We start from the raw sequence: 24,122 nt of genomic DNA, 5'->3' as shown, positions 1-24,122 counted from the left end.
TACAAATTCTAGATAGCAGATAAAAAAGATGTAAGGAAAACACAGACTATGACGCATACTTTGTGTTAATAAGAGTTATTTTTCTTCTCGTGCCGCAGATATCCTGAGAAAGTCATTATTAGCTTTGCTAAACTCATCAGCACTATTTAAAAGCAAGAAATTAAACTAGATTTGAAAAGAAACTTATTTTGTATTATACTAAATAAAGCTTGTGGTGTTACCCTATTGAAAAATACTTCATGAAATACAGAAACTGCAGTCCTGTAGAGTTGTGGATGCCCGACACTGAAGCAGCAACCTTCACTTTTGGGTTTGGCAATATTGTTGCTGCTGAATTAACCTACCTGTCCTGAATCAGAGGAAATGGACCATTTAAGCGGGACTTACACTTATTTATTTCCTAAAAATATGTAGTGCATTTAAATCCTACTTATTAATATAGTTAATTTCTATGTAATACAGTCAAATAGAATTTAGTTCTATCTGTAACTCTTGAAGTCAAGTATCTACTGACCTCAGGAGGTCGACTCATGTTCTTTAAAAAAAACATAGTTCACTATGAATAAAAGACAAAGAACGAAAATTATGCAAGAAAGGAAAACAAAGTAATTTATTTCGCATGGTTCCTCCCACAACTGAAATTCAGCAGTGGCTAGTTACCCACAGTTCCTTAAACCAAATTAGCCTGTTGCTCTACAAATGGAAAGCTGTAAGAAAGAAAATATGTTCAGAATACCGCAAACACTTCAAAATCAGACATTAACATTTTTGCAATGCAAAGTCTTCTCAGCTAAGAAAAAATAGCTAGTTACTGTGTGAACTACCAAGTTTCTATATTACCCAGTAGCCTCACAATGTCAAATCAAGTCTTGACAAAAAAAAATAAAAAATAAAAAAAATCTTGTAACTGCTTGAACAACTTATGTAGCATTTTTCTAACATTTGCATTCAAGGAAAAATAGTATCAGCAACATCATATGCAATATACTGGAAAAAATTAGTCAGCCCGATACTTCAGGTCTTTATCATGACCAGAATAGCCACTAGCTTGTACTTAGCCTACTTTCTCCATTAAATTAGCACTGTCAGCCAGTACTGAATATTAATTAAAAAAAATTACTATCAGAAAATACCATAACATTGCCAAACAATTCATACATTATTAAACCTGAAAAATGCAGGACCATTGGCAGAATCAGGAAACCATTATATCAGATTTTTAATATGGTTTATACTCAAAAGAATAAGGAAAAAAAAAGTTCATAGCAGATATAATTATTATCGTATTTTCAGAAATAGAAGGCTATGTCTTTAAAATACATTCCCAAGTTTACTTTCCATTTTGTAGTTCAGAATCCAGATTGGTCAGATATTCATGAGAATGTGTGTGTAGTGAAATCAACTTACCACATGCGAGTTTTTGTGCACGCACACTTCTGAGTTTTCAGGTAATTTATGAACAAACTACTTCATGAAGAGTTTCTACATATTGGTGATTAGAACATGTATGTATAAGTAAGCCCTTTCTAATGCGTTTCCAACTGTATATGGAAATAAAATAATGGCCTGTGGCAACTTTGGTAACAAAATCTGAATACACTTCCTTGTAAATAATATATGACAAAGCACTCAAAACTAATATTGGTATCATCCATTACAGAGGAAAATACACTGAAAAGTTAATCCCAACATTAAGGCAACACATTGCAGATCCAGTTGGGCCACAGATTTCAATGAGGTTGTTTTTCGTTTTCCTTCACCTACAAGGACCACAGAGTTTTCTAGAATGCAACAGCAATGTGCTACTACTTTTATGGCAGGGGATTTTTAGAACACTTTTTAGAAGGTATCACTACTGCTATACTCTCAGCCTTCAACCACCATGCAAGTACTCTAGCAGAAGTTACACTGCTTATACAAACATGTGGATACCAAATGTTACACTGCTTCGGAGAAGGTAAAAAAAGGCGACTTGGCCATTAAAGGCCACCTTCTAGTACAGCAAACTCTGGTAGAAAGCTTGAATTACCACTTGACAAAGATCTGAAAAGCAATCTGTTCTAGACAGATTTTTTTTTTTTTTTAACTTGGGTCTTAGGTGGAGGATATGCAAAAAAACAAGCACGGAAAGGAAACTGTTTGCCAAGAACATCATTAGGACGCAATACTCTCTCTCATTTACAAAGTGGTACTTGACCTGAGGAGAGGTAAAAGATGCAAAACCAAGACAGCCAGGTTCACAAAGAGGGACTGTGACCGGCTTTGGGCTAAGACCACATTTCCAGAACTCTGGATATCCTGGAGAGAACAGACTTCTCTCTGAGGTTCAATCAGCAACACAAATCACTGCAACTGGTATTAGAAGAAAGTAAGACTTTACACTATCTCAGCATCAAGCCAGCAAGTAGAAGTTACAGTCCTAGCCAGTAAATGTATATCTTATTTGTATAGGAATTTTACAAACAAGGATATTTGCACAGCCAGTCTAAAGTAATGAAAATTAAAGGAAGAATGAATACAGAAATAACATTCGACTGAATATTTTCTATAGTACTATGAAAAGGAATTTGATTAAGTAGTTAATATATTAACATGACAGCTTTTTTCACATCATAACACAGGTAGTGCCCAACTGATAGAAACTGCAGTATTTTAACATATAAGCTTAATTACATCACCCATCCTCTCTGGTTTGACTAACAGCAGCAGCTAAAATCACTGACTGCTCATACTGCATCCAGTAACCCAAAAATCCACATGAAAGCAACAACTGCCAAGTTTTTGAACTTATCAGTAAGAGAACAGGGATTATTGAGGTTTGAATATTCAAGGACAGGAAATTCTTCTCCATAGCTCAGTTATGAAAGTAACCCATTTCTATACACTAGGCATTGTGGAAGATAACTAAGCTTCTTGAAAACTGACTTAATTGCTAACTGCTTCACAAACATTTGTTTCTTCAAAAGGACTAAACAACTGTGCAAAACACAGAAAACTGTCTATTAGCACTCTAAGTTTGGAACTCTCAAAGCGTATGCCTTAATAGTCTTGTTCACATAAAAGCACACAGTTGTTAAATCTTCCTAGATGGTTTTTGCACATTCACATGTGCCAAACTATTAACTCAAGAACCGGTGATTTAGACAACCCCAGACACACCTTGTTCTCTTCGCAGGCTTCCTGGAACTTACCCTGAAAATCATTTGTTTTGGTAAGAAAAGCTGGTTTGCAGGAAGGGTCTTAATTCAAACCAAATTATCTACGAGTAGATAAAAAAAGATGGAAGTATTCTTTATGCTTTTTAGCACAAGGAAAACAACTTTCCAACAAAGTACTATTATCCAGGTACCCGTGATGTGGTATATTGTACATGTGGGCACTGCACTCCAGATTTTCCAAACAAGAGAAGCACAATTATCTTTCTTCTGTTGGTTCTGCTTTCTATACAGAAGCAGCCAAACCTGAAGCAAATATAATTGGGCTGAACGTATTGTTAGATTGCTGGACACATAATGTGAAAAGTTACCACTAATGAATTAATATATAGTTCAAAACAAGTTCTGAATAGATTTCTAAAATGAAAAATTCCAAGAGTGTAATTTGGAGTCCTTAAAGGAGATAAATACTAACTCAGTTTCAGCTTGTACCTGGCTCACAAGAGAAGTTCTTCAACTAGTAACGTGAACCATACAGAAGTTATCAAGAGGTCTGTTACCGCAGATTCTCCTGAACAAATAGAGGAAGTGACAGACCTCACTGATACCTACTCTGAATTGAGACAGTCTAAAAAAAAATAATTAAAAAAATCAGGTCAAGGACAAGACCATCCTTCTTTATTAGAGGGCTGAACTCCGCTTAAGTGTGGTTATCCATAAATGAAAATTCAAAAGATGCAAGGAGTAGGAAAACATAGTCTATTTATGATCTTCACCTGAAAATACTTGAAAATATGACATCTTACAAGGAGAATCTTAGCAGTTACAGTCCTTGCTAGGAAACACAAAAAAAAGGGAATCACTTCATATGCTTTAGTGGTAGATACTGACAACCAGAAGTTTGGTGCAAGAATTCTCAAAACATTTTCTGCTACTAGGCAATTTATCCCACCAAAAAACGCTCAACATACATTATTAAGTAAGCTCTAGTTTTCTATATTTTATTCTTTGGCATATTAGCTGCAGCAGTCTGCTTCCTTCGATCAGTCAGGCTCTGACAGGATTACAGAAAGACCTGTATCAACATATGTCACTGCAACATCCTTCAGCTAATCTGGAAAAAAAGAAACAATCAATGAGGTCCCAGAAGCTAGCACAGACAGCTGAAGAAGAAACAGTGGCCCTCTATTTAAAAGAAAAGATATTGACAGGATAGGAAAAGGAGATGTGGTACCCAGAAGCATACAAGGATGCGATATGTCAGAATCAATCTTCAGATGAAATAAACAGTTTCAAATACTACCTGTTACACAGTCTACAGAAGGATTGCGTAGCACACCAGAGCAATGCCTGGGGTCAAGTGAGCAGGAAAGACTCTTTAGAGTTTTTTTTGAGTTTGCTTATGTGTCATTCGGATCTTTTTTTCTCTGCCTGAGGAAGTAAAACCTGAAGAAACCGAGCCCTATTTGTGAGGGGAAAAGATGAGGAAGGAACCTGCGCAATCTATTCTTTCACTGGAGCGTGCCATAAGGTTGCAGGAAACACCTTCTCATTTCATCTGGATCAAAGCAGCACGTTGAGGCCAGCTCTGTAAATAATACCGAGTCACTAGGTTGTGCGACAATAGCAACATGTAAGTTACACACCCACAGAAGCCTTCACTTCTCTGTATGTACCTTCTGCTTTCTTAATGCTTTCCCAAGCCACCATCCTCTATGTCACGGCTTGAACCCATGCAGCAGTCAAACATCATGTAGCCACTTGCTCACCCCTCACCCCCACCCCAGGGGATGGGGAGGAGAACTGGAGAGGCAGAAGTAAGGAGACTCGTAGGTTGAGATAAAAGCAATTTAATCATTGAAATAAAATAAAATAAAAAAATAGTAATGATAATAATAGTAATAATAGAATATACAAATGAGTGATGCACAATGCAATTGCTCAACACCTGCTGACCAATACCCAGTCCGTTCCTGGCTAGCAATCTCAGAGGAGAGAAAATTCCAAAAACCACAATCCCAGAAGAGAGAGTGAGCTTCCCAGCCAACCCTCATCTGTATACTGAACATGATGTTATATGATATGGAATATTCCATCGGCCAATTTGGGTCTGCTGTCTTGGCCATGCTCCCTCCCAGCTTCTTGTACACCTGCACACTAGCAAGATATAGGAAGTTGCAAAGTCCTTATTTCTTAGCAACAACTAAACCCATCAGTATATTATCAACATTCTTCTCATACCAATTCCCATACTGAATCCAAAACATAGCACTATTCTAGCAACTGAGAAGAAAAATTAGTTCTATCCCAGACAAAATCAGGACACTCTATCATTAGTTTCTATAGGACCAACATGATCAGTATCAAGCTACATTGGTACCACAATCTATTGCAGAGCATACACGGACCACAGATACCCAAAATTAATTTAAAAGGTGTTATATTAGTAGAATGAATCATGTGAGCTAGGCTTGCTCTCACTGAATTTGGTGCATCCGCAATGAGGGTAAAACAGTTGCATACTAATCCATGAAAATTTAGTTCTTTCACAGCTAAAAATCTACCTACAAAATTAGCAAGGGATTTTTAAAATAGTTGAAAAAGTACATATGTATACTAAAAAACAGATATTTTTTTTTTTTTTTTAAATGGACTTGTTCTTGCTCACTTGTCAAAACCAGGAATGAAGTCAAAGGACCTAGGTCTCATCTTGGGAGAGGGAGATGCCTCCCTCCTGTGCACCACGGCTGTAATACTAGATCTTTTGCACAGTCCTCCCAGCTCCTCTGGAAATGATAAGAGCAGAAGGACTGGAGCAGTACAAGGAGGGATCAATCTCCTCACGCTTATTGCTGTACAGACAGCATCCTTGCTGACCTGACTTTCTGCTGGACAGGGAATCGATACTTTACTGCACAGCCCTCGGACAGAACTGTTTCCACTTTTGAAACCAGCTAGAACTGTATTGAAGCATGCACTTGGTCAACACTTGCTGTTTGGCGGCTCAACAGCTCAAAAATTACAGACAAACTCTATTTGAAAGTACAGACAAGCTCAGACTGAAAACAGTTAACAGGACCTCTCTACTTAGGAATTAATTAGATTTTAGGATCCACATAATTGAGAAAGTAAGGGCACACTCAGGCCAAATCACTTTTTGGCACAGTCTTTCCACAGTACTACGTCACACCCTGATTTTGCAATCTAGATCCACCGCTGCCAAACAGAGAGTAATGCTTCATTTAATCCACACCCTTGTATAATTTGGCTGAGAGTACTTCCTTTAGCCTGAAGGCACAGCAGTAATTACCCTAACACACACCAATTTCAAGTAAATATAAATGGTGTTCTTTTGATAAAGTTTTTTGAATCTTCAAAGATTGCTGTTATTGTGCTCTGTATTAGTGTAATTTTTAGTGAAATATTTTAATTAACTTGCCTAGAAGAAACATGAAAAAGAACATATAATAAAGGAACATGTGTATCTTTGATCTCAGTATAAACAATTCTAGCAAGTTTAACTAGAAAATACAAACTCTTCTGACATTTATAACATCTTATCAATCAGATAGAGGAAACTGGATAACCCACCTTTAAAATAGAAGAACTAGATTGTCATTAATGTTAATGGTTTTGTCTCTGTGTCTTTACTATTCTGTTGGAACGTTTTTGTGGTTAGATGAATCTATTTATACACCTTTTGTTTTCAAATTAAAAAATAATTTTTACTATTCATTTTATAAATGTAAACACTCAGGTCGTCTACCTTAAAACAAGGTATTGTATTTGTGCCTTGAGCCAAAACTCTGAGATTGGCAACTGATGTTGGCAGCACAGCAAGGCCACACTGAGGAAGTTCTTTTCCCCGCAGAATCACCTGAGCTGCCCATAAGCTATGGTGAGGGCACGGCTGTGTCCTGGCACTCTTAATTTTTATTTAATGCCAAAGTCAGCTGCAAGGTGGAACATCCCAGAGATGGCTCTGGCGACTGAGCAGAAGGAATAAGATCAGGGAAGTACATGCAAAGGTTGACTGCAGGTGACAACTGAGTCTTCGTAATCTCTTTGCACTAAAGAAACTGAGACACAGTTTCTTCAAAATGTAAATGGTATAGCAAAACAGCTTCTAAAATAACCAGAAAGGCATTAAATATATATATATATAGCAATGGATGTTTCTATTTTAAAAGAAAATTAACTTTGAGAAAAATATTTTTAAGTTGAATTTTTCGTTCTTCCATTCTGCCATGAGCAAATAACAATAATGAAAAAGTTTTCTTTTCTTTCTCCCTTCTCTCTTATACTTTTCCCCTATGCAAAAGCAAGAGATATGAGTATCTTAAAATGAACGATCATTTTGCCCAGGGGAGTTCCCATTCAAATTAGCAGAGACATTATAAAAAACATTTTAGACCTAACGTTGTTCTGCTTTTGGTAAAAATATTTTTACCTAACTTCAGTGTAGTTAAGTCTCTAACAGTTGCTGAAAGAGCTGGTCTGTGGTGTTTAGCTGGTATTTTGCCTCTACTCAGCTCTCTTACCCTCTTTTGAAAGACAAAGAGAAAATCTGGTAATTAGATCTAAAACTTAATCCATCATCATAATTTCTCTGCAACTATGCAGCACTTCATAGTTAAAATAAAGTCTTGTAATGAATGTAAAGGTATTATCTTTGGTTAACAGGAGAAAAATAAAAACCCACAATACTATACTCAAAAAACTAGGGACTAAAATAAGCCAAGTTTATTCACTTGAAAAGCGCTAGTTTTCTGTACTTTCTCGTAACACTTTTCAAATGCTATTTATCCAAACTGGGGGGGTGGTGAGGTGTTTAAGTAATTCAGTTTCCAAAAGGTAAACACATACTTGATCCAATCAAAGAGTTATAAACAATTGAGTTCCATAAATTACAGCAAAACGTGAGAATTCTGAAAAGTTGCAATTAGATAGTTGTTATAACTACAAAAAGCAATTAATATTTCTACATTTAGGAACACAAAAGAAAATTTTCAATTTTTTAGAACCACTGTCCCATTAGAATAATTAAATGAAAAGGCCACATTTAAAAAAAAAATAATCCCCATAAAAATTATAGAAGAATTCTCTTCACAAATTAAAAAGTTAAATTTCTGAAAAATGTGTCAGGCAGGATCAGTTCTTCAAATATATGACAGAGCAGGAAACCAGTAAATTGCATAAAACCATAGAAACGTGACAGACAAGTACTGGGCACATATTTCTTTCATCTTAATGCACATTCACCCTTCTCAAACACATGACAATAAGCAGATTGTAGCTTGCAGAAAGCTAACCATTCTGCAAGCATTTTTTCTCATGTATTCTTAGATCGCTTTCTATTTTGGCAGCACCTCTACAAGACATACTAATAGTATTCTGTATTTCTATACAGTTTAAGACTTAAATACAACTGGTAGTAGACTACTAAGCAAAGACATTTCCCCCACTGGACTGCCTGACCCCACTGAGGCCATTATGAGTGTCCCGTAGTGAACAGGAAGCTTGCATTTCTCTCTCTGTAGCAGTAAGGATAAATAGGAAAAGATAAACATATCAGGCCACCAGGGAAAAGACTACTAAAACCCTTTTGCACAGGCCTCGTAATGTCACTTCATTATTTTCTTAATACCACAAAAAAAAAGCCCAGCAGCCTCACTGATACTAGTGAAATTGAGAGACTGTCTCTGTGAAATTATTAAACATTACCTACTTCCCTTCTGTAAGCATTCTCATACATAAAAGTAAGCAAAATTAGTTTCCATTATCACCTATTCCTCCTAGCAGCTTGTATTACACTCAAACCACTTTCAACTAACAGTGTGGGTACCGAACTTCTTTTAGGTATCTATTTGGTACTCTACACCACCATATGCTCCTGCCCCAATTTTAAGATGATGTGGGGCTAAAAAGAAATATCTCAAAGTGACTTAGACATCATGGCAAATTGCTACACCATTTCCATAGCTCTGATCTGTGCAGCCCTGCAGGCTTAATTGCTTTCCTCATCACAGCAAATCTAAATGAAGCTGTTAGGTGAGCTAATGAGGCAACACACACTGTAGTTTAACAGGGAACTGATATACCCAGATTCTTTCAAGACAAAATTGAGAGTTCTCTTCTCATGTTCATACTCTCCACAAGAAGTTTTTTTACACACACTCAAGCTATTTCTCTTAAAAAATGAATGAGGTTTCACTGCTACTTTAGAATTTTATAAAATACAGTATTTACAGTAACATGACAGGATCAGAAAAAAAAAAAAAAGTATGTATTCAGTGATCTGTGTGCCATTGAATTCACCTGCATGGATTGGACGCCAGTGAAAGGACTTCTCCAACTGGCGCTCCTACTAAACAAAAATGGTCCCCTAGGTCAGCATTACCTAACTAGCACAGTAGTGTGGGAAAGCCGGCAATGCTGCTGGCTGTACTGCGTGCTTTCTCTTAGTCATCTTCTGTCAATCCGTTCTTCCAGTCCTCTTTGGAAATGCCACCAATCTGTGTCCAAACATAGCCGGAGATACACTACAAATATTGTATTTCATGTTATGCTTGGACTATACAGTACACATACATGCAACCTTCGATTAACGTATACTGTCATATCTTTTAAAAGATCTTCAGTCTCTTCAGGATTTTTTACTACTGTCTATTCTCAAAAGTTATTCTAATAGTAAAACTGAATTCAATTGTTCCTTTGATACATTTTCAATGATAGTTTGCATGAGTCTTTCTTCCCCTAACTTTTTCTTAATAAGAGATTAAAAGAATAAGGCCTCACTGAACCAGCTTTCTATACACATTCTTCCTTGCATGGCACAAAATTATGTCAGAATCAAGATACATACCCCCAAAAGGAATAAACAAAAATATTAGAGTCCTCCAGGACTGAAGATAGATGTTATACTGTTGGGGAGAAAGCATGAAATACAGAAAAAAAGTAATCAATGATACCAACATACATATGAGGATGGATTTTTTTTTTTTGCAGTATGTCTGCAAAAATATGAATTTTTCTAGTTGAGGCACCTTCTCCTTTTCCTGCTTCTAAAAAAAAAAAAAAAAAAAAAGAATCAAAACAGTGTTTTAAGAGCGTTTAGTTGATGCATAAGTATTTTTGGTATCTTTGATGTAGAAACATATTTCACTGTTTGCTTGAGAAAAAAGAAGTTTTAAATAGTCTATCAAATATAACAGAGGACTTAAATGCAAAGTCAGTTTTGTTAATATCTTCAGGGAGCGAGAAAGAGTGCTTTGAAGCTTTCACTTTATATAGGTGGAAAACACCTTTGACTGTCAGTTGTGTTAATGGAGAGAAAATTTCTAATTGTTCTCAACCCTGCCAAAGCGTTGTGTTTTTTGGTTTTGAGATTTTTTTTTTTTAAAGATACAAGAACCATCACGTTTCTAGCACGTACGTAATTAATTTTTAAAAGCAAATTTAATTAACTGGTTTTACTGAAGTCAAAATTGTAGTGGAAAGATCTGTGCAGTATTTATAGACAAGCTTCAGTCTCCCACGTAGTTAATAATTAGGGTCACTGCTAATTACAATTACTTGAAACCTAAAACTTATTCTAGAAAACGTGCCCTGAACACAGTGGGAGTTACTGAAGAGTGACTGTAGGATAAAGCCTAAAAGTGCGGGCCATTTCTCTCATGGCATGCCACAGATCTGTAAAACAGTGTCTGAGAGTATAAGAAAGTGCTCACAATCTTAAGGAGCGAAGGCAAACAAAATCAGAGGGGATTTTAATGTCTCTCAGAGAATGGGTAATTGATAGCTGGAGCTTTTGCTACTTCCTTATTTGTTTAAAAAATAACGACTAGGAAATGGGTTATCCTGAAAGAAGATACATAGATGAGAACATGACACAGAAAAGATAGGAATGTCTAAGACAAACTCCTGAATAATGCTATAGTTCAGTGCTGCAGAGTAGTACTACAGGATGGGCATGATAAAATTAGCACTGAAGCATGAGCATAAGCAGAGCTATACACAAGGAAGGTAAAACCTCAATTCTGACTATCAAAGACAGGTCGTAGACAAATTTTCTTATTATCAAAAAAAGAAAAAAGAAAATAAAGAAGAAAAGTAGTTCAGCAAGCTTAAACATTAGATACTTTTAGGGATAGATTCCCTGAAGTGTACTAAACAATAACCAAGTGAGAATAAAGTAATCTGCTATATACACAACATGGAGAAATTTGAGTAGAGTGAAAAATAGGACCAGACATAAGACTTCATGAAACCAAATTACAAAGGTAAAAACTTACAAGGGGATGACTTTGTCTAAAGACACACATCTAGCAAACTTTTCAAACAACTGAAACAGCTATTAGCACAGCTGCAGCTTTACTGAGGCACACACACACAAAATCCTGATATGGCAAAATGAGTTACACACTCAATGAAAAATTCCAACTGACAGGCTATCAGGATGGACAGTAAGAAAGCCTAAGTTCCGTGCCTTCCTCTCAAATTTAACACAATTTTTGTGAGAGGAAGGCACACAACAGACATTTCCTTATTTGCTAGATTTTAAGAAATTTCTCTAATATAGTACTTTACACATAATGCGTAAGTAACATGTTCCGTGTCTTGTTCTGCTTTGTGGTACCTACTTCATTAACTACTATTTGTCAAAATTCATTACTTATCTCTAGTAATTCAAACCATACTCTTGACAAAACTTTAAATATATCTCTTGCACAGCTGTGGCACGTGCACCCACCCCTGCCCAGACCTAAAAACGACCAGGGCTCGCTAAAGACCCGATAATGAGCAGGTCTTTCAGGAGACCAGACAAAACACCCGGCTTCTGCTGGCGCCAACTTAATTAAAAATGACCACAGGCCAGGCTTGACTTGGGTATAAACGGGTCCCCACCACAGAGCCGATCTGAGTCGGTCCCCCTTGGAGCAGCGCGTCTGCCTCTGCAGTCGGGGACTCTCCCCTTCGGTCAGGACGCGCCTGAGGAAACCCCCTGGGGTTGAGTGCCTCACCCCCCATCTTGGGTGAGGGCTTTCTGCTGGACATATCCTAGAGTGAGCCCTTGCCCTTCTGGGTAAGTGATTATAGCCTCTGGGTACCATACCCTTGAGGGAGAGATTTTCCCCCTTTCCTGGGTGAACAAGTGCACATTTGGGATTGTTCTCCTAACGAGCCTGTTTGAGTAATTTAGGAATTCTTAAGACAGCTCTGTAGTAATATATTCTGACTGACATACAAACCTTAACTTTCAACAGAGTGTTATCTAACTTTAGTTGGAATAAATCCCCATTTTTGGAGTAGTTGCTCTGTCTGTTTTGCGAGTGCCTCTGCCTGGCATCTGCACTTGCGGTTTGCTCGGGTCTGTTCGAGTGACTGTTCTGCTTGTTGTGTGGGTGCCTCCGTGACAACAGCACTCTGTAGCATTAAGGGGAAAGCAGTGGATGTTGTTAGCCTTGAACTTAGCAAGGCTTTCAACACTGTGTCCTGTAACATTCTTATCAACAAACTGATAAATCACAGAATGGTTGGGGTTGGAAGTGACCTCTGGAGATCATCTAGTCCAACCGCCCTGCTAAAGCAGGACCACCTAGAGCAGGTTGCACAGGACTGCATCCAGGCTGGTTTTGAGTATCTCCAGAGAAAGAGACTCCACAACCTCCCTGGGCAGCCTGTTCCAGTGCTCTGTCACCCTCAGAGTGAAGAAGTTTTGCCTCATGTTCAGGTGGAACTTCCCCTACTCCAGTTTGTGCTTGTTCCAGTTCCCCAGTCATCTTCGTAGCCCTCTTCTGGACTCTTTCCAGTAATTCCCTGTCCCTCTTGGACTGGGGAGCCCAGAGCTGAACACGGGACTCCAGATGTGGCCTCATCAGGGCAGAGTAGACAGGGAGAATAACCTCCCTCGACCTGCTGGCCACACTCTTCTTAATGTACCCCAGGATACCTTTGGCCTCCTTGGCTACAAGGACACATGGCTGGCTCATGGTTAACTTCCTGTCCACCAGGACTCCCAGGTCCTTCTCCGCAGAGCTGCTCTCCAGCAGGTCAACCACCAGCCTGTACTGGTGTGTGGGGTTATTCCTTCCCAGGTGCAGGACCCTACACTTGCCCTTATTGAACCTCATCTGGTTCCTCCCCGCCCAGCTCTCCAGCCTGTCCAGGTCTCACTGAATGGCAGCACAGCCTTCTGGTGTGTCAGCAACTCCTCCCAGTTTTGTGTCATCAGCAAACTTGCTGAGGGTGCACTCTGTCCCTTCGTCCAGGTCGTTGATGAATGTATTGAGTAAGACTGGACCTAGTGCTGACCCCTGGCAAACACCACTAGCCTCCAGCTGGACTCAGCACCACTGATCACAACCCTCTGAGCTCTGTCCTTCAGCCAGTTCTCAGTCCACCTCACTGTCCATTTATCTATACCCACACTTTCTAAGCTTACCTATGAGGATGTGGTGGGAGACAGTGTCAAAAGCCTTGCTGAAGTCAAGACACATAACATCCACTGCCCTCCCCTCATCTTCCCAGCCAGTCATGCCATCACAGAAGGCTATCAGGTTGGACAAATATAATTTCCCCTTTGTGAATCTATGCTGACTACTCCTGATAATCTTCTTTTTCTCCACATGCTTAGAGATAACAGTCAGAATGAGCTGTTCCATCACCTTTCCAGGGATGGAGGTAAGGCTGACTGGCCTGTAGCTTCCCAGATACTCCTTCCTGCCCTTTCCGAAGACTGACATTGGCTTTCCTCCAGTCCTCAAGCACCTCTCTTGTCCTCCATGACCTTTCAAAGATGAGGGAGAGCAGCTTCGCAACAGCATCTGCCAGCTCTGTCAGCACTCATGGGTGCATCCCATCAGGGCCCATGGATTTGTGGGTGTCTAGTTTGCCTAGAAGATTCCTAACCCTATCCTCCTCGATGAAGGGGCAGTCTGTCTTTCTCCAGACTTCCTCCCCTACCTCCAGGGCCTCGGATTCCTGAGGACCAGCCTTAGTAGTAAAGACTGAGGCAAAGAAGATGTTCAGTAACTGCCTTCTCTTATCCTCTGTCACTAGGGCACCCACCTCATTCAGCAGCAGGCCCACATTCTCCCTGGTCTTCCTTTTGCTACCGATGTATTTGAAGAAGCCCTTCTTGTTGTCTTTGACATCCTTAGACAAATGTAATTACAAGTGCGCCTTAGCCTTCCTTGTTGCATTCCTGAATACTTTGACAGGTATGGACCAAGTAGACAGTGCAGCAGACTGAAAACTGGCTGAGTTGCAGGGATCAGAGGTTTGTAACCACTCACATAAAATCTAACTGGAGACCAGTCACTACTGGTGCACCCCAGCAGTTGATACTGGGACCCACACTGTTTAACATTTCCATTAATGACCTGGATGATGGGACTGAATGCACCCCTAGCAAGTCTGCAGATGATAAAAAGGAGAAGTAGCTGGTAACACCAGAGAGACGTTGAGGGGACCCTGACAGGCTCCAGAAATGGACCAGCAAGAACCTCACAAAGTTCAGCAAAGTGAAATGCCATGTCCTGCATTCTGGAAGCAACAATCCCATACAGCAATGCAGACTGAAATACACAAAATAACATTTAAACGTAAGAAAAAACCCTTTACTGTTGGAATGGTCAAACATTTTAACAGCTTGTCCAGAGATGCTTTGAAGTTTCCATCCTTAGAGATACTCAAAACCCAACTGCACATGGTCTTGGTCTTGAGCACTCTGCTCTAGATGAACCCGCTTTCAGCAGGAAGGTTGGGCTACATGTCCTCCAGAGGTGCCTTTCCACCTCAATGATACTGTGATCTTGTCTTTACTCATCTCACATAAAGAATATCCTGTGCTTGAGAAAGGTGCTGAAGGTGCCTATTTGATGATTAAACAGCATATTATTTGATTTAGGACAAAGTAAGTTAGGGTATGAAAGCATTGTAAAACTTAAGATCAGGGATAAAAAAACCCCACCATAACAGAACAAACTCTTTAAGGAGACAAGGAAGGATCTAACATTAGTTTACAAATGGAAGTTACAGCAGCTGACCATCCAGAAAACCAATCACTAGCAGATTGTTCACTCTATATGGAGTCGTTTCATAAGATAACAGTTCCCCTTTTTAAAAAACTAATTAAATAACCAGAAAGGGGTACTCAGCATAAGACTCAAACATTATCGAACAGAGGGAAGACTGAAATAAGAAGAGGCATCTTTACTATCACACTATAAAATATTCAAGATCGTACCAATGACAGTAGTTTCCAAGTAACTCGTTTGCTTTCACAAAATAGTGTTGCTGAAGGAAAAAGCTATATTAGATTGATAAATAGCATTGAACCATATTTTCAGTGTTTTATGATTTTTTCCTTCACTTAAAATATTTATAGACTCATAGAATCATTTTGGTTGGAAAAGACCTTTAAGATCATCAGGTTCAATCATTATCCTAACACTACCAAGCCCACCACTAAACCATGTCCCTAAGCACCCCATCTATATGTCTCTTGAACACCTCCAGGGATGGTAACTCCACTACCTCCCTGGACAGCCTGTTTCAATGTCTAACCACTCTTTCAGCAATGAAATTCTTCCTAATATCCAATCTAAATCTCCCCTGGCGCAGCTTGAGGCCATTGCCTCTTGTCCTGTCATCAGTTACTTGGGAGAAGAGACCAACCCCCACCTCACTACAACCTTCTTTTAGGTAGTTGTAGAGAGCCATAAGGTCTCCTCTCAGCCTCCTCTTCACCAGGCTAAACAATCCTAGTTCCCTCAGCCGCTCCTCATAAGACCTGTTCTCCAGACCCTTCACCAGCTTCGTTGCCCTTCTCTGGACACACTCCAGCACCTCAATGTCCTTCCTGTACTGTGGTGACAAAAACTGCACAGAGTATTCAAGGTGCAGCCTCACCAGTGCCGAGTACAGGGGCACAATCACCTCCCTGCTCCTGCTGGCCACACTATTTCTGATACGGGCCAGGATGCTGTTGGCCTTCTTGGCCACCTGGGCACACTGTTGGCTCGTGTTCAGCCGCCTGTCGACCAGCACCCCCAGGTCCTTTTCCACCGGGCAGCTCTCCAACCACTCATCCCCAAGCCTGTAGCGCTGCATGGGGCTGTTGTGACCCAAGTGCAGGACCCGGCACTTGGCCTTGTTGAACCTCATAGCATTGGCCTCAGCCCATCGATCCAGCCTGTCCAGGTCCCTCTGCAGAGCCTTCCTGCCCTCGAGCAGATCAACACTACCACTTAATTTCATGTCATCTGCAGACTTACTGAGGTTGTACCAAATCCCCTCATCCAGGTCACTGATAAAGATATTAAACAAGACCGGCCCCCAAACTGAGCCCTGAGGGAACACTGCTTGTGACTGGTCGCCAACTGGATATAACTCCATTTACCACAACTCTCTGGGCTTGGCCATCCATCCAGTTTCTAACCCAACGAAGAGTACAACTGCCTAAGCCAATATAGTTATGTTTCTTACTGTTTAACTGTAGTGTTGTCAGAGCCCGTGGACACAGGCACTTTAGGAAGGTCTGAAAGGGAAGATAAGAATGGAGAGTGCTGTAGGGAAGGGAGGAGAGGCTCAAATGCACAGAGGTACAGAGTAGGTGACAGGTTTGTCAAGAGCATATGGATCAGAATTGGAAGACAGGTCAAAAATATGGACATTGTGTGGGGCACCTGCTACAGACTGCTGGAGCAAGAAGAGGAAGTGGATAAAGCCTACTTTAAACAGAGCAAGTAGTCTCACAGTCACAGGCCCTGACTTATGGAGGTTTTTAACCACCTCAGTATCTGCTTGAGAGACAAAAACACAGGCTAAAAGCAATTCAGACTTCTGGAGTGCACTGGGGACAACTTTTTGATGCAGGTGCCGGACAGGCTGGCTAAGGGGGCTGCACCCTTGAGCATGCTAATAATGAATAAGGCAGAACTGGTTGGAGACAAAGGCAGTCCTGCCTCAGTGACCATGAGTTAACTGATCTTAAGGGAAGTGAGGAAGGTAAATAGCAGAACAAAGACTGTGGCTTCATGAAAGCCTATATACATGTGAAAGTATGCATGTGAAGAAAACCCAAAACTTACTATGTTTGAAACTATACAGAACTCATCTGCTAAAATGAACAGGCATGTTTAAAAGGCATAGTAGTGAATAATACTTTTATTTGACGTATTACAAAATCACTTACAGCTATTTCTGCAAATATTTCTGGATACAAAAAGATTTAAAAGTCAGGAAAGAACTGCAGTATTATGGCTACTGCCCATAAATCACAAAGGTGGATACCCCATTTTTCCACTGTTCCTACACTTCCTAATGCAAGATCTAGATAATTAAATTGTCTGGTTAAAAGAAGAAATTGCTGCATGTATTCAGGCTACTACACTGTCCACATTTACAAGACATCAGCTACAACCTTACCAAGTTAATAGAGCATGCCCATAACACCAGTTACATGGTTAACAAGATTGCTAACAGAGCTTTACGCATACTGCCTGTAGGGACTTCACTGTAATGGGAATTCTGCATATTGCTTCAAGAGGCACTAAATACAGAGAAAAAGGTGACAGGGAAGTGTGAGAATGAGAAGACTGAGTAACTGCTAACACAACCCTCAGCAATACGTAACCATCTGCTGGACAAAAATGAAGGGTCTCTGTATTACAGGCAGTTGTTAACAATGCAACACCCCAATCACATAAGTACAGAAAAGCATATATATTGTGTACAAGAAACCAATACAGAAAAAAAAAAAGTTTTGTGTTTCCAACACAATCCATAAATAAACAGATCTGTTTAAGCACAGATTTTCTATTATTCAAAAGCAAAATTAAATTGGTAGTTAGGAGCTATGAACACAAGCACCTGTCTTCACACTTTATAACCAGTAGGGAAAGATGAAATAGATGAGTAAATCTTTCTCATATGTTTCACTGAAAACAATTCATATCACAGTAGAACAACTTGGAGGCCTCAAAAATAATAGAGAAGTAATTTGGGATTTTAAAAGATTTTCTTACAAGAAAATCTATTTCAACTGTGATACATCAGCATTTTTATGGTCTTTTTCCCCCAAAAATCTTCACTTTGTCTTTGCTTTCACTGACTGTTGAAAGATCATTAAAATTTACCTCTTTTTTACTACACCTCCCTTGCATAAATAATACCCTGTACCTGTGGACCATCTTGAATTACTAGTCAGTTTTTGAAACAACTACATTGGGAACGCACATGAACAGCTACAACATATATCTGTGTTCATGCTATTTAAGAACCCCATTTAAGTCTCCATCAACATAGTAAGTAAAATTCAAGACAATAAAATGCATTGGTTTGAACAGTATTAGGTATAGTCATTTAAAACAATTAAAGTATATGTTAATGTTCTTCAAAGGGTTAGTCCACTTATTTTAAATATTCACAATATGTAAGACAGCATAGTATTCTACTATTTCTGTAAGATTTAGACACTCTGGAAACAATGAGCATTTGTTGTGCGATAGATGAATATTATTACAGTCCTAAGGTCTTTTGTTAAGGTAGAAAATGGAAATACAGAAGTTAATTGGTGTACAGCCATTTGCATTGTGAATTAGTGACTAAGAGCGATTCTGAGACTAGTGGTCAATCTTTAAGTCCATGCTAAGGATCCCTTCCCCTGCCACTCAGAAAAAGTAATCATAACTTGATTTGTGAAGAAAATTGTCTGCCTTTAAGACATAATTCTATATAATTAGAGACTATTCCTATCTTTACTATCTACACTTTAAACCTCTATTACCTGTTTTTAGTTCATTATATATTCCACCCTCCCCCTGGACTTCTTTTTACTCTCCTCAAGTTTACAAAACAAAACACTTTGAAAATAAGGTTCCAATTTTCTGTCTTGTTTTACAGGTGCCCAAAAAAGATATGGCATGAAATTATCAATTTTATTATTAAATATATGCAACAGATATTATTAGCCAAGTAAGTATCACAAAAATGCATCATTCAATTGCTTACCTTTTTCTCTAAATCTTTGAATACAAAATGTCTTTAGAAACAAACCCCTAAAAAATAGATTAAACACAACTGCAAACAGACTACTGAGAGCTATGGTTTTTAAGTAAATTGCTTTCCTTATTACTGCTTTGTTATATCCGTATATATGGTTTTAAAATGATTTTATTGTTTTTCAGTGTCTGTGTTTAAGACACTTTACTAAGTGTTAAAATATTATTAAAATATTAAATTAAGAAAAGCTGTCAATCTCATACTGTTCTAGGAACTTACAGCACTAATAAATAAATGTGCAGCTTAAAGAAAAAAAGCATTACAAGGGAACACATGTCAGTATTGGACTGTATCACACTGCACTTTATAAACAATATCACATATAACAACCAGGACACTCTCTGAAAGAGCAGCAAAATTCACGAAGGCAGAAAAAAATCCTCATAGAAGTTATTATACATTCCCTACAGCGAGTGAAGAAATAAAGAAAGAAACTTACCACTTTTAGTAGTGAAAGAACACAGAGGATTCAGTGGAGTGCTCAGAGTGCCTGTTAGTGTTAGCCTGGAGTGTGGTGACAGCGATGATGGCGCAGGAAGCAAGAGATTTGAGCTTGCCTGTAATAGGAAAGACAAATCAGAAAGTGAACTGTAATTTCCTGGGTTACTTACTGATGCAACAGCTAAGAAGAGAAATATTTGCTTACTGTAGATAACTATTAAATTTCAGGAAAAAAAAAAAAAAGACACTTAAATCAATGATATATAACAATGTCAGTGATTTTTTTTAAAAGAATAATTGGAGATAGATTTGAAAAATTGACACAGCTATAAACTGAATTGCATGTTTACATACGGACACAAACTCTCAGCACAGACAATGCAACAGAACTGTTAGAATCGGCATCTCATTGCATCTTTGTGCATAAAAATAGTGACATTTATATATGGTTATGAACTTATAAAAGTAAAACAACTTCTCATTTTTGAGTACTCAAACTACACTACAACTACTGAGAAATTACTCAATAAGAGAATGAGATAAAAAAAAAATCTTAAACCAGTCCTAACACAAAACTGATTTCTGCACAACAATGAAGTACACTTAGACCAAAACAGCAGACATTTCCTTTATGTAAGCTACACAAAAACCATCTGCAGTCCTAACCCCCATAGCAAGAAAGATAATGTACTTAAAATTTGGTTTGCTATAGAGTTTCTTGATACACATGCAGCTATCACGAAGCAAAGACCTCTCCCAAACTTCACTCTTGACATATTATCCAATACAGCCTATGTAAAATTACATTATGACAATCTTCGTTTTTTTACGTGATCCAGTTGAGAATTTTACTTTTTGTTAAACTTATTTTCACTGCCTGCCTTGATAATACAGGCAAAGGAGAGGGAAAACTTGCCTTAAACAAGATATTTTTAACTTTCTTCAAACAAAATAGATTCATATGCTAGATTTTGAGTTATTTACGTAAGACAACATAATTGCTGACCCTTTCAAAAATCAAGCCTATTTCACAATCTAGAATAAATGCATATGGTCACTTAATCCAACTAAAGGCCCATGCTCAATGGAGCACTTCCTTCGGCCTCGGTAAACTCTAGATCAGACCCTTAAACTTTAGTTGTGGGCTGCAACAGAACGATGACATTTTGCAAATTTTCAATCTACTGGCTTGTAAATTCTGTTTAAAGAAAGGAGACAGCTAAAATGAAGTGAATCAGTGGCTTATTTACAGAAGTGATATAATTTATATGACTACTATTTCTGTCATTTAATAAATACTAAACAAGTCAACAGATTTCAATAATGCAGAATTTTAGGCATTGGCAGGTGTACTGGGATGCAGGTAATATAGCACCAAAAATATGTGCTGAGTAATTTGACTGAGCCATAGAGGATATCTGCTATTATCTCCTCTGTATTACTGCACTAGAACTTCATCTTAACGTATCTGATCTTTGTGTAGCATTACCGATTTAATTTTACTGAAAGAAATTTCTAATAAAATCTGTCTTTTACTAGTTGAGTAGTCTCTCGGCAACTGCATGCAACTGTAATGACTATACTCCAAAACCGACCAGAAAGAAAAGATCAAAAAAATAAGATCAACCACTGAACATGATTAAAAAAAACATTAAACCAAATAGATTTTACTGCAGTGTAGTGCACAAATTTAACATAATGTTAGTAAATAGTAGTTGTGAAATGTAAGCAGAATGGAGAGGTCTGTTTTTCTGAACAACAAAATCAATCTGCTTTTCTTACATTTACATATGCAAGTGACTAAGTTTCATGAATATAAAGTTTTCACTGATTCACAGATATATGGTGGAAAGCATTAGCTTATGTGTTTACCCAAACACAGAAAAATAATCTGTTCTGCAAATGTGTCAAGCTCAGCTTCCCAGCATTTCATCTTCTTTTATCCACTGTTAGATCTAGGAATAGCCTTTCTGCAGTAAGACAAATGAGATCTCCCCCCACATGAACTTCTTGCTCAGTGCACAGTACACCATCAGTAATACAAATGTATGTTCTCCAGTCAAATATTCTCAGGTAATTGTCTTTCAAATTTGCTATCAAAAAGCTGGTTTCAGACACTACCAGCACACGAAGACAGGTTGAACATATCAGCCTTTGGGAATCAAACTAAACACAGCAAAGTATTCAAAACTAGCCCTTAACAGACACTTCCCTGGTTCAGTCTGAAGGGAAAAAAATGTCAGAAGAAACTTGTCTTGAATGTGATGCTTGAATCAATTATATAGGAGACATGGAATTCTGAATGTAAACTATTCCTGTACAGCATTTAATTCACTTCTCTATTTTCCTGCTGTATTACCCAAAAACTCTCATGATGCATGCCAAATAGCATGCTTTGAAATCAAATGCAATAGACACGTACATTAGAAGATTGAATGTGCACTCCTGAAGATTTAAGAAAATTGGCCTTTATAAAATGCAAAATAAGTTCTATATTACAAGTCTTACTTCCTCTCCAAGTCCTTAAAAACAAGACAAAAAATTTTTTTGTAAGAGATATTAAAAAGAAAGTTTTAAATTTAAGCAGTCTTACAAGAGTGATTCATTCCTCCCCTTAATGGCAGTGAAGCTCAGCACAAGTGAGTTATAAAAGACTGTTCATCCAAAATAAACACAAAATCAGAGTTTTAATGACCTTTCTACCACTAGCTCCTAAGTATTATTTAAATCTCTAAAAGGCTCAAAGAGGAAAAAACCCCACAACATTATAGCAGAAGAAGGAAGCACTCAGCTTGTAAGTGAGGACTAATGATTCAGCAGAACTGTTTCCAGGTGAAATACACTGTTCTATGAAAAAAAATTAATTCTCCTACAACAGGCAGACATTAAACTACCTACAGAGCAGTAGGTTCTGTACAGAACTAACCTACATAACTACCTACAGTGAAGCAATCATTTTTTTTGAAATGCATTCTGTGGAAAGTCATTGCTAAATACCTTTACAACAACGAGTAAAGTTGGCTAAGATACCCAACCATCAATCTACTTATTTTTCACAACAGGCTCCGCTTGCTTCATGCACAAACCACAGCTTTATCAAAGACACGGTTTACTACTACCCTGAATTGAGTAAAACGAAGGATTATAACATTCATGTAGTTTTTCTAGTAAAAAAGGATACCTACATAATTTTTGCCAAGTTTAAACAAAACTGATTTGCATTTTCTTTTTTGTTTTAGGGAAACTGTATGCAAATTACGCAAATATACATTTTCAGTGGAACTAGTTTTCATGTTAAAAGTGAATTGCACGAGCTAAAAAACAGAATACTGCAAGACTTGACAAGCTGACAATAACAATTTCTCTTTTTTCCTGAGAATTCAATTTTATGACCTTTGCAACCAACCTAATTGACATTTCCATACACACTTGCAAGTCATACCAAGCTAGCCAGCTCTAAATTACCTTATTCTGTTAGTTTTAGGCTTCCCTTTTGAAACTTTAGGCCTCTAGGTCACTGTTTTAAAAGACAGTTTAAAAACATTATTAAACCACGATTCTGCAGAATTTAAAAGGTGACAATCGAATTTGAAATAAAAACAAAACATAAATTCTGCTATTTTTCTCAATGCTAGAAGCAAATACATAGTATAATGACTAAAGCGGGAGTACAGTACACCGCTTTTAAATTTGCAATATAAGTTTGAATCAAGTATACAAAAATGCAATAATTTCTACGACAGTAGCACAAGGAAGACTCCAATGAAGCTTGGGATTCTATTGTGATAGGTGTCCTCAATCACTTAGAAACTAATCCATTCTTCTCTTAACTTCTAGACTAAATGGGAAAACCAAAGACAGCTAAGATAAGATGTCACCCCATTGCACATAGGCAAAACCAAAACATAGTTACTTTGCTTGTCTGAAGCAAGTGTGTTCCCCTGATGCTCCCTACAGGCCTCTTACTCTGATTATCCAGATCAGGAACCTGCCTACCTGGCAATATAGTTCCCTCATAGCTTGGGTGCTCCGTTATTTTTCCCCATAGAAGCCCAGAAGTGATCAGGGCACACATATGAAAATTGAAGCTACAAGGTGCTCGATTGTACAGTTTAAATATAGGCGTTGTCTACAGATGATACGCCTCATCACACAGTAATTATATATATTCAATTCCTAAAGTCTGCCAGAGAGTTCCGTCATTTCAATTGCAGGCTTACCACAAAAGCTTTCTTCCCCTTTTTTCTTTTTTTTTCCTTAAAAAAAACGTTAAGAAGAAATTAAGATTACTATAAACAATTGGAATAGTAAGCTTCTTTCTTTTAGCCACAAGGAAAACCAAATTATTTGTACAAGACACAAAACAGTCAAATACAGGCTCAGTCAAATACAGGCTCAGTTATACACAGGCTGTGTAGACTCACTCAGCCACGAAGCACAGAGACTATGACCTCTCCT

At 38.2% G+C, this 24,122-nt stretch overlaps 1 protein-coding gene across 1 annotated transcript in view; it reads right to left on the bottom strand.

The window, feature by feature from the left end:
• Positions 1–24,122, bottom strand: part of AHI1 (Abelson helper integration site 1) — a 99,471-nt gene that overhangs the window by 33,981 nt on the left and 41,368 nt on the right. The window contains exon 18 of the mRNA XM_086460441.1: positions 19,663–19,780. Coding sequence (XP_086316567.1) covers positions 19,663–19,780 — 118 coding nt within the window. The remainder of the gene's footprint in view (positions 1–19,662; positions 19,781–24,122) is intronic.

This window comes from Leptosomus discolor, chromosome 2 (assembly GCF_034619465.1).
Source record: "Leptosomus discolor isolate bLepDis1 chromosome 2, bLepDis1.hap2, whole genome shotgun sequence".
Classification (NCBI taxonomy): Eukaryota; Metazoa; Chordata; class Aves; order Leptosomiformes; family Leptosomidae; genus Leptosomus; species Leptosomus discolor.
The sequence above is the reverse complement of the archived record's forward strand: the minus strand, read 5'-3'. Positions and strand labels throughout refer to the sequence as shown.